The sequence below is a fragment of the Motacilla alba genome, chromosome 1 (assembly GCF_015832195.1).
Source record: "Motacilla alba alba isolate MOTALB_02 chromosome 1, Motacilla_alba_V1.0_pri, whole genome shotgun sequence".
Classification (NCBI taxonomy): domain Eukaryota; kingdom Metazoa; phylum Chordata; class Aves; order Passeriformes; family Motacillidae; genus Motacilla; species Motacilla alba.
The window spans coordinates 68729910-68744028 of NC_052016.1; the positions used below are offsets into that span (position 1 = coordinate 68729910).

General features: G+C 37.1%; 1 protein-coding gene across 4 annotated transcripts in view; it reads right to left on the bottom strand.

The window, feature by feature from the left end:
• DIAPH3 (diaphanous related formin 3) overlaps positions 1-14119 on the bottom strand; it is a 204823-nt gene that overhangs the window by 175251 nt on the left and 15453 nt on the right. For all 4 annotated transcript variants that reach the window (XM_038131457.1, XM_038131473.1, XM_038131466.1 and 1 more), the window contains 2 exons: positions 7202-7375; positions 3619-3723 (listed from right to left, as the gene is read on the bottom strand). In XM_038131457.1, coding sequence (XP_037987385.1) covers positions 3619-3723; positions 7202-7375 — 279 coding nt within the window. The remainder of the gene's footprint in view (positions 1-3618; positions 3724-7201; positions 7376-14119) is intronic.

The window sequence follows — 14119 nt, forward strand, 5'->3', positions numbered from 1 at the left end:
CAAATATTCCAATAACTATGCTCCACAAAAAAAAGTAGATGAGATCAAAGGATGAGAGTTGAGGTGAGAATCTGGAAGACAGATCTAGGAAAACCAGAGAAAATTTTAAAAAATCAGGAACAATAAATGTTCCCACAAACAAAAGGAAATTCAGTATTTTCAGTTTTCTTTCATGGATCTTTCCAGCGGGACTCTGCATGGATAAGATAACAGACTGACTAGAGACAGAATGACCAAACTCCCAGTAGCCTTCATGACAAAGTATTTAACTAAATGTTACAAGAGAGTTGGAAATTTCATGAAGTCTCAGAAATTCTGCTGGCAGCTCCTGATGTGCATACAGTACTTGATAAGCACTACTTGTATGCCTAAGCATAAGGATTAATATCCTGTGTGGAGAATCTGTCATTTCCAGTGACTTCTCCCAGCAGTTGCTGCTGTAAAATTGACAAAACTGATGTAACCAAAATACTTAAAAGTTGTCAGTAAAATTTCTTTCTTTTGATGCACAGTCATATAGGACAGTCATATGGACAGGACATACAGTTAAGATGGTTAGAAGATATTTTGGAAGGAATTTAATATAATCAATAGCAAGTGTGTGCAGTGCAAATGTCACATGGGACAGGAGCCCAGTCAGACTAGAAGAATTCACTAGAATGACATTTCAGAAATCCTCATGTGACACGACACATCTGGAAACAGTGCCACATGCAGTGGAGACTCACATCAACATCCAGAGAGTAACCAGTCATCCCATTTCAGACTCAGTTCCCCACTGGAACATCACCCTATGCAAAAGAGCCAGTAAACTGTGAATGTCTGTACAACAAACCACCGCAGTGCTAAGTACCAATTATTCATAGTTATGCCAAAGTTCTGCAACATAATAAGAACATGATACATCTGCCGGTGCTTAAATAAAATGAGAGCTGCATTTGGTATGAATTGTGAAACAGATTATATTAGCTGTATTTCAGCATGAGAAAAGCTGCTTAAGTTCAAAATGTTCAAGTTTACTGAGAAACAGGAAATATCTTGAGGCATCAGTGCCTCTAGAAACTTAATTGCTCAACTGAAGAACAACTGGTCTGTGAGCAGATGCAGCATGAAGTCAGCATTAATTAATCTAGTTAAAACATCACAAGGGCATAATGTGAACAACAAAAACAAAATACTGAGAAGAAAATTCACCTGAAAACCCCAGTTTGTGTGTTTGGAACATATAAAACAACAAACCTATGGTTGAGTAACATGATAGCAATGCTACTTTTTATTTCCCCTTGAGTATTAACCTCATAACATGGAATATTATTTAAAAAACCTTTATTTTCTGCAAGTATTGCTATGCAAAGGGGTGTGCTTTGTGATTATTGGAAAGGAGTTGTGCACTTCTGAGAAAGAGAAACCCTGACACTGAGGTCAATGATAAAGCTCTGATTACAGTGGAGCCCACTTTGATCACCAGAGGCTGTTTCATTTTCATTGATTCATTAGAGGTGCAGTCTCCGTTCTTCATTTTAATAGTTCTTAAAATGATAATTGCTTTAAATGAAACATGCTCAGTACTCTCCGTAACATTTGTAAATGAAGATATCTTTCCCAAGGCAAAGTATCTTAGTACCCATCTCCTTGAAGTTCAAGAAGCATGAAAAGAAGTACAAACCACCAAAAGAAGTTACTGCAGTATCACTTATAGAAGGAGAGGCCCGAGATGGTAGTTGCACACAGTGGTCAGGAGCTACGTGGCATTTCAACTGTTCCAAAAAAGTATGACACTTTCACAAAGTCAGGACACTTTTCACCAAAAGTTAGCCAAGTACTCTCGGGTTGCAGTGCACTATTCTCTCTAGACTCAGAAGGCACTCAGTCCAACTAACTCGAGGAATGAAAGAACATGCCTGGAACAAAGTTTTCAATGGCAAGGGAAGGAATTTCCCATCCCAATAGCTCCAGCACTAATCTGAAATCATCTGCAGCACAACTGGATCGAAGTACTGAATCTGTGCCTCACTGAAACAGCTTCTCCCAGTACACAACAGGTGAATGTCACTTCCAGTAAAGATACAACAGCAGAAAGAGAGTTCAGGAAAGACAAGTTTCCCTGCACATATTGGTCTTCAGTCATGTCCTACCACAGAAAGAGGAATACGTGGTGTAGCAGCAGAGGAAGGGAACAGAAAAGAGAAAATGCAGTTGGGGGCCTTAGGAAAACATACAAGACAACAGTGTGTGGCAACAAATCATTGCCCTGGGGGAGGAAACAGACCTTCATCTTCAACAAAGCACCTTATACAGCTCCTCTGGGCATAGTGCGAGAAGCTCCATTGCCACAACACAAGTGTGATGCAATCCAAAGATAAAAGGAAAATTGAGAACGGCACTCAGAAAGAGGGACCAATGAGACATACTCCGTGGCCAAGAAGCAAAGACATGAAAACGTTTCTCTTGACAAAAAGAGCTTTAACATCACCACCATTAGCATGCTATGATTTCAGCAACAGATGTGAATGCAGCAACTCTGCACAGCCAGTCATGTTCTGTTATCACATTACTTTTTAGATCAAACAACTGAGGTCTTAAAATACATAGAGAGGTTAGGGGTGCCAAAGATATATAAACCCTCACATACTATTTTGGGTAGATAAATTTCAAGAACGTCCTAAGATCTACTAGTCTGAAGTTTCTTGATTTCCCATGCAATATCTCTAAAAAATAAAAACAAGCTAGAGCTAATCTTCTAGTATTAAGGACCTGTTAAGCTATAGACAAGACTAGTAGCTTTGATACACTCATCTTAAATAAAGTAATCTCCAAGCAGTTAGGTCCTGCACTAGGCACACCTACCTTACTGAAAGTGCTAAAGCATAACATTAATAATATACATAATGTGAAGCAGACAGTAAGATAAAATCTCACTTAAATTACTATATTCAATGTTTTAATTTCTCAGTATTTAGTTATAATTACATCCAGGCAATTTTTACTGATATCTCTAGTTACTTACAGCAGTGAGAGTTGAAGATTCAAACATATGAATTCTAAAACAATCAGAATATCTAAAGACAGGATTAGCTATGCAGCATTTAGCATAGGAGTCAGTTCCTACTCTGCAAAAACTAAGCAGTTTTTCTTATGCCAACTGAATGCTTAATTTGGCCTTTACATACAACTCCTTCACTGCTTTAGAACAACCAAGGTAAAAATTGGACAATAACTGATTTTGTGCACAACACTTTCACTATCAGCTATTACGTAGCATTAAGCATGAACTCTATTTTAAGTCAGGCATAAAAAAGACTCATCAGTTGAAGAATTCTTTTTAAACAATGCTAGAAAAGGAAAAGGTTCACACCAAACTTTTGCAAGAAGTTTTTGCAGAATCTTTCCATCTCTACTCTTAGTCATATCTTTACCAAAAAGAAATGCTGGTTTCTGTATAGAAGACACATTTCAAATACAAGTGACTATCTGCCACTGTAACTTGTAAAATAGTAAGACAGACACAAACATTTTTAAAGAGCACGAGAAACAGAAGATAATCAAAGGAACATAACATGTATGCATCATTTTTTCTGACCAACAGGAAATAATGTAAGCTTTTAGTCATTTACTTACAGACTTGGAAGCAGTGCTAATATATTGCATCACCATTTCTTTTTTGGTATTAAAATCCTTTTCTCTCAATGGCATCTTCTTGTCTTCATTTAAATTCATATCCTCCTAGAATGGGATAGGAAAAAAAAACAAAAAACAGTCTTATAAGCCATACATCAACAGAATTATTTTAATGTAAGAGACTGACTTAAATAAATAAAGACAAAAATACAAACTCATACAACTGAAAGCTGTTACACAAACAACTTTTCATAAGATGTTAATCAAAACCATAAAAATCCTTATCCATATTCCCTCTGAACTCAGACTGGAAAAAAATAAAAACATTTAACTATGCTAGTATTAACAAGTGCAACACAACCATTTTTAGTACACTTTCTTCTTAGGAAAGACCTACAGTTTCACACATGCGTGGCACCGAATTACAGAAGAGCATTATTGAATACTTCCCAAAACATTTATAAATGTACTCAAACCAGTATTTTACATTTTTTCTATTTCAATTTAATTTTTAATTTATTCCATAATTCTCTTCCTCTCTTCCCAAATGCTTCATCTTGGCAGCTGAATGTGGTTTGCACTGAAACTCGTTCACAAATTAATAATCACCTTTGCAATAAGCAAGGCCAAAATTCTTAAGGATTAAATCAAAACATTCAACCGTTATCAAAACCCCATCATAATTCATTCACCCCAACATAAATAGAGGTCAAAAAGAGCAGAGAGAGACCTACACTGAAAACCACACAAGTGACACTTCTGAATGCCACTAGCATTTCTGACACAGGAAGTTTTACTGCTCCAGCCTAGAAATGCTCCGATAATTGTAATCAGTTGCACATCTGTGAGAAATGGTATTTCTCATCATGGTGTAAGTTAATAAATAAAAGGAAAAAAAAAGTTTTCAGGAACAATTAACAAATTTGGCCCACACATACAAAGCACATACAGCATGTGCTTTACTACGTGCATTACTCAAGCTTAGCAAGAATTACTGCAGTTATTTTCAGCTGAGACTCACGAGGTGAATCCTCACCAGCTTTGGCAGGAGCAATGCTACAAAATCAGTGAGTAACCATCTAGATTTCAAAGTTATTTCACCTAGTCAGAAATCAAAGACAAACAGCACAGACAATCCTTAGAATTTCTATTATGCCAAAACTTAAGTTTCCTTGTCTTTCAATAGCTTTCATGCTGAGTAGAAGAGAATGAAGCACAGTTCCTAGAAACATTTACACCTTTGTATAAATCCAAGCTTTGAGAAGTTATTGCAGAAAATGCTTGACCTCTGTCTTGGTTTCAGCTGGGATAGGGTTAATTTTGAACTAAGTTTGAACTAAAAAAAAACAACTTTTCATGTTATCATGTAGCTATTGCAAAGTTAATTCTTCTATTTAAAGCAGTTTCTTTCAGACTTGCTCTTTCATGTTTTCTGAAAAGTAGCTTCTAAACTTAAATAAAAGTATATAACTTCTAAACACAAAAGGACCCCAAGAATTAAGAAACCTGTCAACACAAACTGTATCCCCTAAGACTAGATGTAACAGCAGGGTAATTTATGGGAAATATTCTGTCTGTGTGTGCAGTAAAAAGTAATTTCCTTATTCTTGTATTTAACAAATGAAACATCATTGAGACAATTAATTTATACAGACTAGAGTGATACAGGGGCACAACAGATATTACTTAGCTAATAAAATATTTCATCTCCATCCTTTATTTCTTAAATAATTGAAATATATTCTACAGGTAAGCAACACCTATTTGGAAAAGAAGAATACATCATTTCATATAGATATTTTCCCAATAGCACTAAGAGAAATTAAAGGAGGTAAATGACAGTTAATTATTATCTTCAACCATTTGGTTTTATGAGCTCTTTCATAATTTTTTGCCATGAAAACCACACAAGACACCGCTGTATAAAATACTGGGAGAAGGAAGCCATATGCATCCAGGAAAACCCCAAGTACAAGGTAAGACATTCAGTAAACCCCAAGAATAGAAAAACTTCTCCCTTCAGTACTAACACATTGACTATTTTTGCCATACAAAATTAGTTCTAAAAGCCTGGCTACAACAAATTGTTCACCAATCCACCCCTTCAAATCACTTAATTTGATCAGAACAGCAAACTAGAGGCTACAATATATAATTAGCTATGTAATCTACTGTGACTAAACTAGCTTTATTCCAGCCCATTCAAATGTGGATAATCTGAAAAATCCTTTCTGTAGTGCATGTTATAGATAAAACAACACTGATAAAGTAGCTTAATACAAGTTTAAGTGCTTTGTTATTCAATGAAACCAGGAAAGCATTCAAATTATCCAGATGTCATCAGTACTTTAACATATTTTGCAAAGTATTTTTAAAATTGGAATTAATTATTTAAGGATCCATTGATATAAGCATCTATATTTATCTAGACAAGCAGCAGTAGGTTTCTGAGGATTTATTGAAAGTTTCCATTTATTTATGGCACAGTACAACATCACAGATTACCCTATACCAGAATGTCTGTAGGATGGTAGAGAAATACAATCTAAATGCAAAGGGTGTGTGGGAAGGATGCACACCTTTAAGTTTTATTAAAAAGAACTTTCCCATTTTTCTGAGCAATTACCAGTTACAGTGAAATTTTGAAGAGAAGAAAGACATCAAAGAAAAATTAACCATTTGGCAACAAATACAAATACAAAAGTTGGTAACAGTTAATTATTCCTTTCCCTCACCAGCTTAACTATGAAAACCCTAAATGTTATCCTTCAGTTACAGTTCTCAAGAGTTCTACAAAAGCTTCATCAAAAGTAAAATATTATCACTGAGTACTAGGAAGTACAAATTCCACTAAGGTACTTCTCCCATTGCACATTGCATTTTCTCCACATGCCAGTCCCTGGTAGTCCCTTTGTATTTCAAGAGTTACTTGTTACTTGCTGTGAGGCAGAGAAAAAAAATAATAATCTAGGCATCATTCTCCTTGTTAGTGTTCTCTTGTGCTCTTCAGATTTCAGTCACTCTTTTCTCATGGCCATTCCGTGTTTAGTTTTCAATTGCTCAAAATGTCATCATCACAACAAAAAGCTCAACCTACTGAGGTGCTACCAATGCCACATGATCTTTGTGACTGCTCTTTTGTAGTGCACTAACAATGACAACTAAGGAAAGAAGCAAATTTGCAGACAAATGCTGCTTTGGAGGCAATTCTCTCTTTTTGTGCAAAAGTGACATGGCATATAAATTGAGAACTAAATGTGGTTGTGACATTTGAAGGAATAAAATCTCTTTATTAAAGTTTCAGATCTTAAAAGGAAGAAGGATCTCCCATTTCTTGTTCCTCCTCGAAACATGTTGTATTATCTCATTTCTAATTTCTGTTTTAAATACACTTGGACCAAACATTTGCAAAAATCATTCCAATACTTTATTTCCTGAGAAACAACCTAATAAACACACAATTACAACTCACAACAACAATTACATTAATAATTCAGGTAAAGATTAGAACACATGCACAGAAGAATACCTGTTCCACCTATCACTTAGCCATGTTGTCATTCTTTAAGTAAAAGAATCTTACCATCATTTTTTCAAACAGTGCTATGATTTCTCTTTCCGACAGTGGTTTTGTAGCAAAATCTTCTAGGTCCATGGGTGTGGATGACCAATCTGTAGAATGTGACTGCTTCATATGCAGCAGAGGAGGTCTTTCTTTTTTACTTCTTGGAATTCTTATACTGGCAAATCTATCCAACTGAAAACACAAAAGGTACAACATATCACATACTGTTTCCATTCTGTGTAACCCTAATTAACATGAGTGTTCTTGGAAGTTGAACATCCTTATTTTTCTGTGATAGCTTACCTGTTATTTAACTGCCTTATTCTAAAGGCTTTTCCTAAAGATACATATGATGGTCAGTTGCCTAGCACTGGAGTTAACCGACCAGAATCCAATATATTAGAAAGAAATCATGCAGAACATCAGAATTTTACAGAAAGTTTGGAGGAATAGATATCTACAAAACCAATTTATGAAGAATTCTTTCCAAGCGTTACATGTAGAATATGGGAAAGCAGTCTTATTTACGAAACACATAGTTTTAAAGTGGTTTCAGTTACCAAGAAACAGCTGTACTCCTAAAATGGCTACAGAATATACAGACCTGCAAAGAAACTACTTTTTATTTAAAGACAAGTTAGCATAACTAAGACATGGTTCTATTTATTTTCCTTCTATTTCTATTTCTTTTTGCATCATGTAATACAAAATTTAGCGCCTTTGTTCCAATTATTTAGAAATTCATTTAGAAGAAACCATTGACTCCTCTATGAGAGCTATGTAGAGTATGTTTATGATTTCTTAAATGATCCCCATTACTAAACCCCAATACACGTCAATCACTCTGCCTTTATTAACCATTCCAAGAATCAAAAACATTCCTTAGAAAAGTGGTTTGGGTTGTGGGATTTTCAACTGGTTAGATATTTACCAACTTTTTGATCAAGAGTTACTAAGTGAAACTTTACACATGCTAGAGCTTGTGTGTTTTAAGGTACATGGGCAAGGACCAACATAAGGCAAAAGCAGCAGACACCTAATGGGATGCGCTACATCATCATCTTTGTAACACCCTTTCGATACGAACAGCAGCATCACACTTGTCAACACAAAAGAAAGTTATGGAAACATTTGATGCATAAGAGATTTTGGACAAGATTTCAACCTTGGACAAGATTTCAACCATATCAGCAGACTTCTGTCTTAAAATGCTATGCAAAAATATTCTGGGGTTTCAATATATCTTTAAGATAAGTATCTTGAGACAAACAGATCAGTTAGCAAACTAAATGACAAGTAAAATTATTATAGCATCTGTGGAATTAAGATCATAGAGAGTAAAGAAAATCAGTAGCAAAAATTGGGTACAAGTGTTCCACTCTAGTCAGAGCAAGAACTGACTATCAGACATTCATGAAGAGAGGTTTAGAGGAAAAATATAAAGACTTTAATTCGTCCAGTTCAAAATTGAAAAGAAACAGTTTTTGGAACATAGAGATAGATTGTAAGCTACTCACAGATGGTTGTAGAACATGCAAAAGCAGAAAATTAATATAGCATAAACATAAAAGAACTCAGCATGGGTGATGGGGCCCTTCTGTGTCACATCAAACCAGCAGGCAATGGGGAAGAGCATACTCTACAGGAATAATTATATAGGCAATACCCAGGAAGACAAAGAATGCAACAAAAGCAAAAGGGAGGCTAACATCACTGGAAGTGAAGTAGTAGTCATCAATAGCAAAAACCATCTTACATCTTGACTGGAAAGCAATTTCCCTTCCTGCTTTTCAAATCAGAAGTCTATGGTAAGCATGGGGAGATGAAGCCAGACTTCAAACTGAAGTGACTAGACTGGAATTGTAAAAAAACCCTATTATATGAGACTTTTCTTTTCAAGCAATGTCTTTCACAGAGTACTGATGAAAGGCAGCATGCCTGCTCCAAAAAATGAGTTAGCCAGTAGCTTCCCCATGCCCCCATATCTCCACTATCAAGTGCATAACCTAAGACACAAGCCATTGTATTTGCAGATGGTTCACATACGGACTTGAAACAGGTGTAGAGGGAAGACACTTTAGCTGAAATAATGGATTTCAGCCCATTAATCAGTGAACAGAGAACAAATTAGGTTTAAGATAGCTGTGCCCTAAATTCCTTTTCCAGTATCTCCTGAAAAATCTCAGTCCCTTCTTTACCATCTGTGCTCCCCAAGTGTCTCCTCTTCCTTCTCCTGCTCCACACAGCAGCAGCAGAAGTTCTGGCCAGGCAGAACTGCATGCAGTCCCAGAGGTCTCTAGAAACAGACAGCCCTTATTCAGGGAGAAGGGCCTATTCCTCCTTGAAAAGAGATATTTCACTTGTTCCCATTTTTAGTTTATGTTTTGGTTTTAAGCTTCTCTTGAATATATAGTAGATGTTTTGCATCATTATACATTATGTTGTAATGTTCATATTCCCCATATTTACCAAATCCTGTACCACCACCCTAGAGGAAGAAAGCACATCTTGGAGTATTTTTGATCAGACAGAACATTTAAGACAAATTGAGATAATAGGATTATAAACACATTTAAACATGTGTCGAACTAATTACTTTAAATAAATTAAAACAATGCTGTCTAAAAAGAAGATTCCCATACATTAATGAAAGGGAATGCTTAACAAGATTTGCACAGCAGTAGAGTGTGGATATTCTACATATACTTCCCTTTTGAATTATACATTGATAGTGCTTCAGAAAAGTTAATACTTCTCAGTATTCCACACAGGCAAATAATTTCATGGTCCACAGAAAGCACTATACAGAAAGAATAGAAATTTCATTGCTTGGGTGTAATGAAATCCACCACTGATGCTGCTGACGATCCAAGTGCATAGAGGAGGAAACAGCAAAAAAAAAAGTTCAATAATCTTCCATGTTACACCAAAACATTTTAAATCAGGCTAACCAACAGGCTATAGCTAAGCTTTGGTTTGATACAGTTTCACTAGAGTTTAAAGCAGGTTTGACCTTGCATATTTTCTATTTTTTGGTATTTATTTTATCAATGGATACATATAGATGCATACAGGAACAGTGCTCTAGAACAGTAAGAAAAATATCCGTAGGAGCCAAAATCAAGCAACCATCAAGGATGAATGATAAGGTTTTATTGGCTTATTTCATAGGCTGACTATTATTCCACTGAGAGCCCATGAAATAAGAAAGTGATTTTATGCCCACACCATGGCCCTGAAAAGTCAAAGCTACACGGAGACCCACAACACAAACTTTCTGACTCATCACACTTTCTAAACAGGTCTCTAGGAAGTAAAATTTTTGTGCTCTGATTTTGATCTTAGTGATGACTTCTTATACCATTCTCTGTAAGAAAATAGCATATATTGAACTTACACATTTGATAATGCAGGAGCCAATGGATTAGTTACTGCTAGAAAAATGTTTGGCACTACAGCTTATCAAGACACCTATTAACAGAGCCGGTATGCATGCAGGAATGAAAGGTGTTACTTCACTTGCCACCCTGCCTCCCTCATCTCTCCCTTAATCAACATACCTATATTAAGAAATTCCTCAAAAACAAAATCCAGCACACGCATGTAAAAACCACATTCATTATCACTGTGATGGCCTTAGTAACAGCACTGAAAATGGTGCTTGTGATGGCCCTGCTTCTTCATCTCCTCCACCCTCTCCAACCTCCTTGTTCTCCTTGACTGCTTTTGCTAAATCTGTTATGAAGGGTTACTTTCATATACATTTCTTCTGCTTGTGTACAGGGGCAAGTGACACCAGCACATGTTGTTTCTCTGCTTCAGTGACACTGTTTGTCATCAGGCTTGAACTAACCACAGTGTCTATCACAGTGACTAGAACAGCTGCGGGCCCTGGTGTCTCACTGTCAGATCCAGAGACCTTTCCCTCCTGAGGGCACTGGGCAGTGCTGGGCACGGCTCAGTAGGCCTGGGCCAGGCCCCAACACATTGCAGGGGTTTGGATCCTCCTTGGTTGCCAGGGTGGCAGAACACCTTTTCCAAGGCCAAAACTTTTACTAGTTTTTCTGGATTATGTACTTGCCAGGGGTAAAGTGCAAATGCAGACAACTGCCCTAGACACAGTCTCACACACTCCTCCACTCCAAACTCCTCAGCTTTTGGGCAAATGTCTGGGTGATGTTCTTCATTAAGAGTCTGATCTTAAACAAGACCTGAACCATATGCAATAACATGCTGACTCCAAGAAAAAAGATCAGGTTGGTTTCAAGGGTATTCAAAGGTTATTCAAAATCTTTAAAAATCTCAAAGGCTACTGTAATTGGTCTGGAGGAGAAGGAACGAAAGGGGGAGGGAAGAAAGATGCAGGAAGGTATTGTTACAGGCTCAGTTTTGTGCCTGTGCACAAAAAACTCAAGACACAGTCAGAGTAGCAAAGCAAGTCAATTTTATTAGTTGTGTTAGCAATAAATACATACCAACCCCTGGATGTTGGAGAAGCTGCTGAGCAAGAGAAGGAGATAGAGCATGGCTCCTGAGTGGGAAGGGCAGGAGGGCAGCGCACCTTCAGGGTGTCCCCTGATGAAAAGAGTGTGCATCATGTCATCCTCTCTCCTCCACCCTTATATCTCCCCCTCAGGAGTGGCCAGTTTCAACATCATCTCACATGGGACCAGCGCATGAGAAGAGGTCATAACGGCCCATGATCACACCTCCATGCCAACAACAGCTTTATAATTTCCCTTTCACAGGATGAATTCCACTGATACATAGTTTCATTTCTGAAGGTTAGTCCTACCAACTAACAATAAGTTCTTCTACATTATCTCATTGACATGCACAATCACAGACCAAATATGTCAGGCCCTAGACCAGTCTTTGGTCCCTGACACAGGTATCTTCCCCATAGGTTGGTTCCCTCTTTCTGAGGGCACAACTTCTGATACCCCATTATGAAGACAGAACATTACAGAATTATTATGGTTTAACCTAAAATATGTTACTAGAAGTACTGAACAACGTTCTTTGTTTCACTCTCATTCTTATGAAGAGACATACATATATATATATATATATATATATGGACCATTAAGACATTGATGGTAATCGCTAAGCACAGTCTTTCATCAGAGTTCTGATATGAAATATATACAAGTACAAAATACTCCTTTCCAGAGTGAAAACATAAAGCCAAGAGTATTGCTTACAGCTTTTGCTCTTTTTCCAGGTGTTCTTCTCACTCTGTCTTATAGATATGCAGGACAAAAAGTACTGCCACCCTTTATTTTCAAGTTCACATTTTTGACTGCCTGCTATTTATATACGAAATAAATACATTTTCGCATCTAAAAAATCTGCTCAAGCAGTACAGAATAATTAAGTCTCCCAGACATTTTGCCAGTCATTTTAGTCACAGAAGCCAACAGCTCAGTCATGAAAGTCTGCTGTAAAACCCTGATGCTGACAGACAACAAAAGCTTACGGGAACATTAACAACACAGGAAGGAACAAAAAGAGAATACAAAGTGGAACAAATCCTGTGTCTTCACTTGAAACAATTATTATTCCTACTGGATAGGGAACCACACGATGAACTGAGTTGCAAAAATTTATTTCAGTATCTTCAGAACTTAAAGCAACCCACTTACCAGCAGAAATACTTCTCAAAAGATCAAAGAAGTTACTTCCAATGAATCTAAGTCAAAGACCTCTTAACATATTTTTCCTCCTTGAAGCTCCAGAAGATTAAAAAAAGCATATTCTTTCTTTGACAGTCAAATTGCTCTACAAGATTAACTTCTTAGTATGTGAGAAATTCCACTGCTAGCAGTAGAGCTTTTAGGAAGAGCAAGACTTTCATAAACCAAGAAAAATCCCTTTGATAAAATGACTTCTTATTCCTAATAAGCTCAATCTCAGAGATTATTTTACCAATCTTAAATTTATAGAATTTAGACTTGTGTACAATCACATCCTAAATGCGTAGACAATATTTCACTCGGAATCTTATTTCTCTATATACTGAAAATTATACAGTTTTTCTAATCTTTAAAGCAGTTGCTATGAAATCAGTATAACTTGATGCTCTAAGGAATTTTAGTATGCTTTTCTTTTTTGTCTACATAAGATACCTTTTAATAAAATTTAGGAGGTTTAGTTAACCTGAGTCTTATTCTCTCTCTCACTGCCAATGCTGAGGCAGGCATGCCAGCAAACTACACCTCAGGAAGTGGAAGATCCTCACCCCCAATAGACAGGAGGGGACCTAAGAGACAGGGAGAATGGAGGTAGGTCCCTGCTTGGGGTGCCAGGTGAATTCCCTCCCAGCCTACCAAGGGAGCTGTCCCAGTACATCTGTTCTTTGCAAGAAGGACTAGCAGGTGATATATTGTGCATGGTGGCCATTTTGGGCACAGGGAGCACAAAATTGATAAAGTTCTCAATTCTGAATAAAGTAAGGATGGGCACCAGCAGAACTGCCACTTCGGGCTTCTGACAGGCAGATTTTGGCCTTTTTAGGACATGGACTGACAAAGTCCCTTGGGAATCAATTCTGAAGGGTAAAGAAGTCCAGGAAGGCTGAACATATTTTAATAAGGAAAATTTTAAAGATGCAGAAGCAGGCTGTCTCCATATGCCATAAGAAAATCCAGTGGAGAAAAAGACCAGCCTGGCTAAACAGAGAACTTTAGGCTGAAACTCAGGGCTCAGGGGAGAGAGGAAAAGCAAAATGAGGAAAAGCAAAATGAGGAAAAGCAAAATGAGGAAAAGTAGTGTATCACTTCTGGAAGGAGGGTCAGATAACTTGGGGGGACTACAAGGGCATTGTAGGGTTATGTAAGGAGAAAAAGTAGAAGAGTCAAACTCAAACTGGAACCTGGTCTCTGTTGTTACAGACAACTAAAGATTCAATGAATACACTGCCAGCGAAGTACAGCC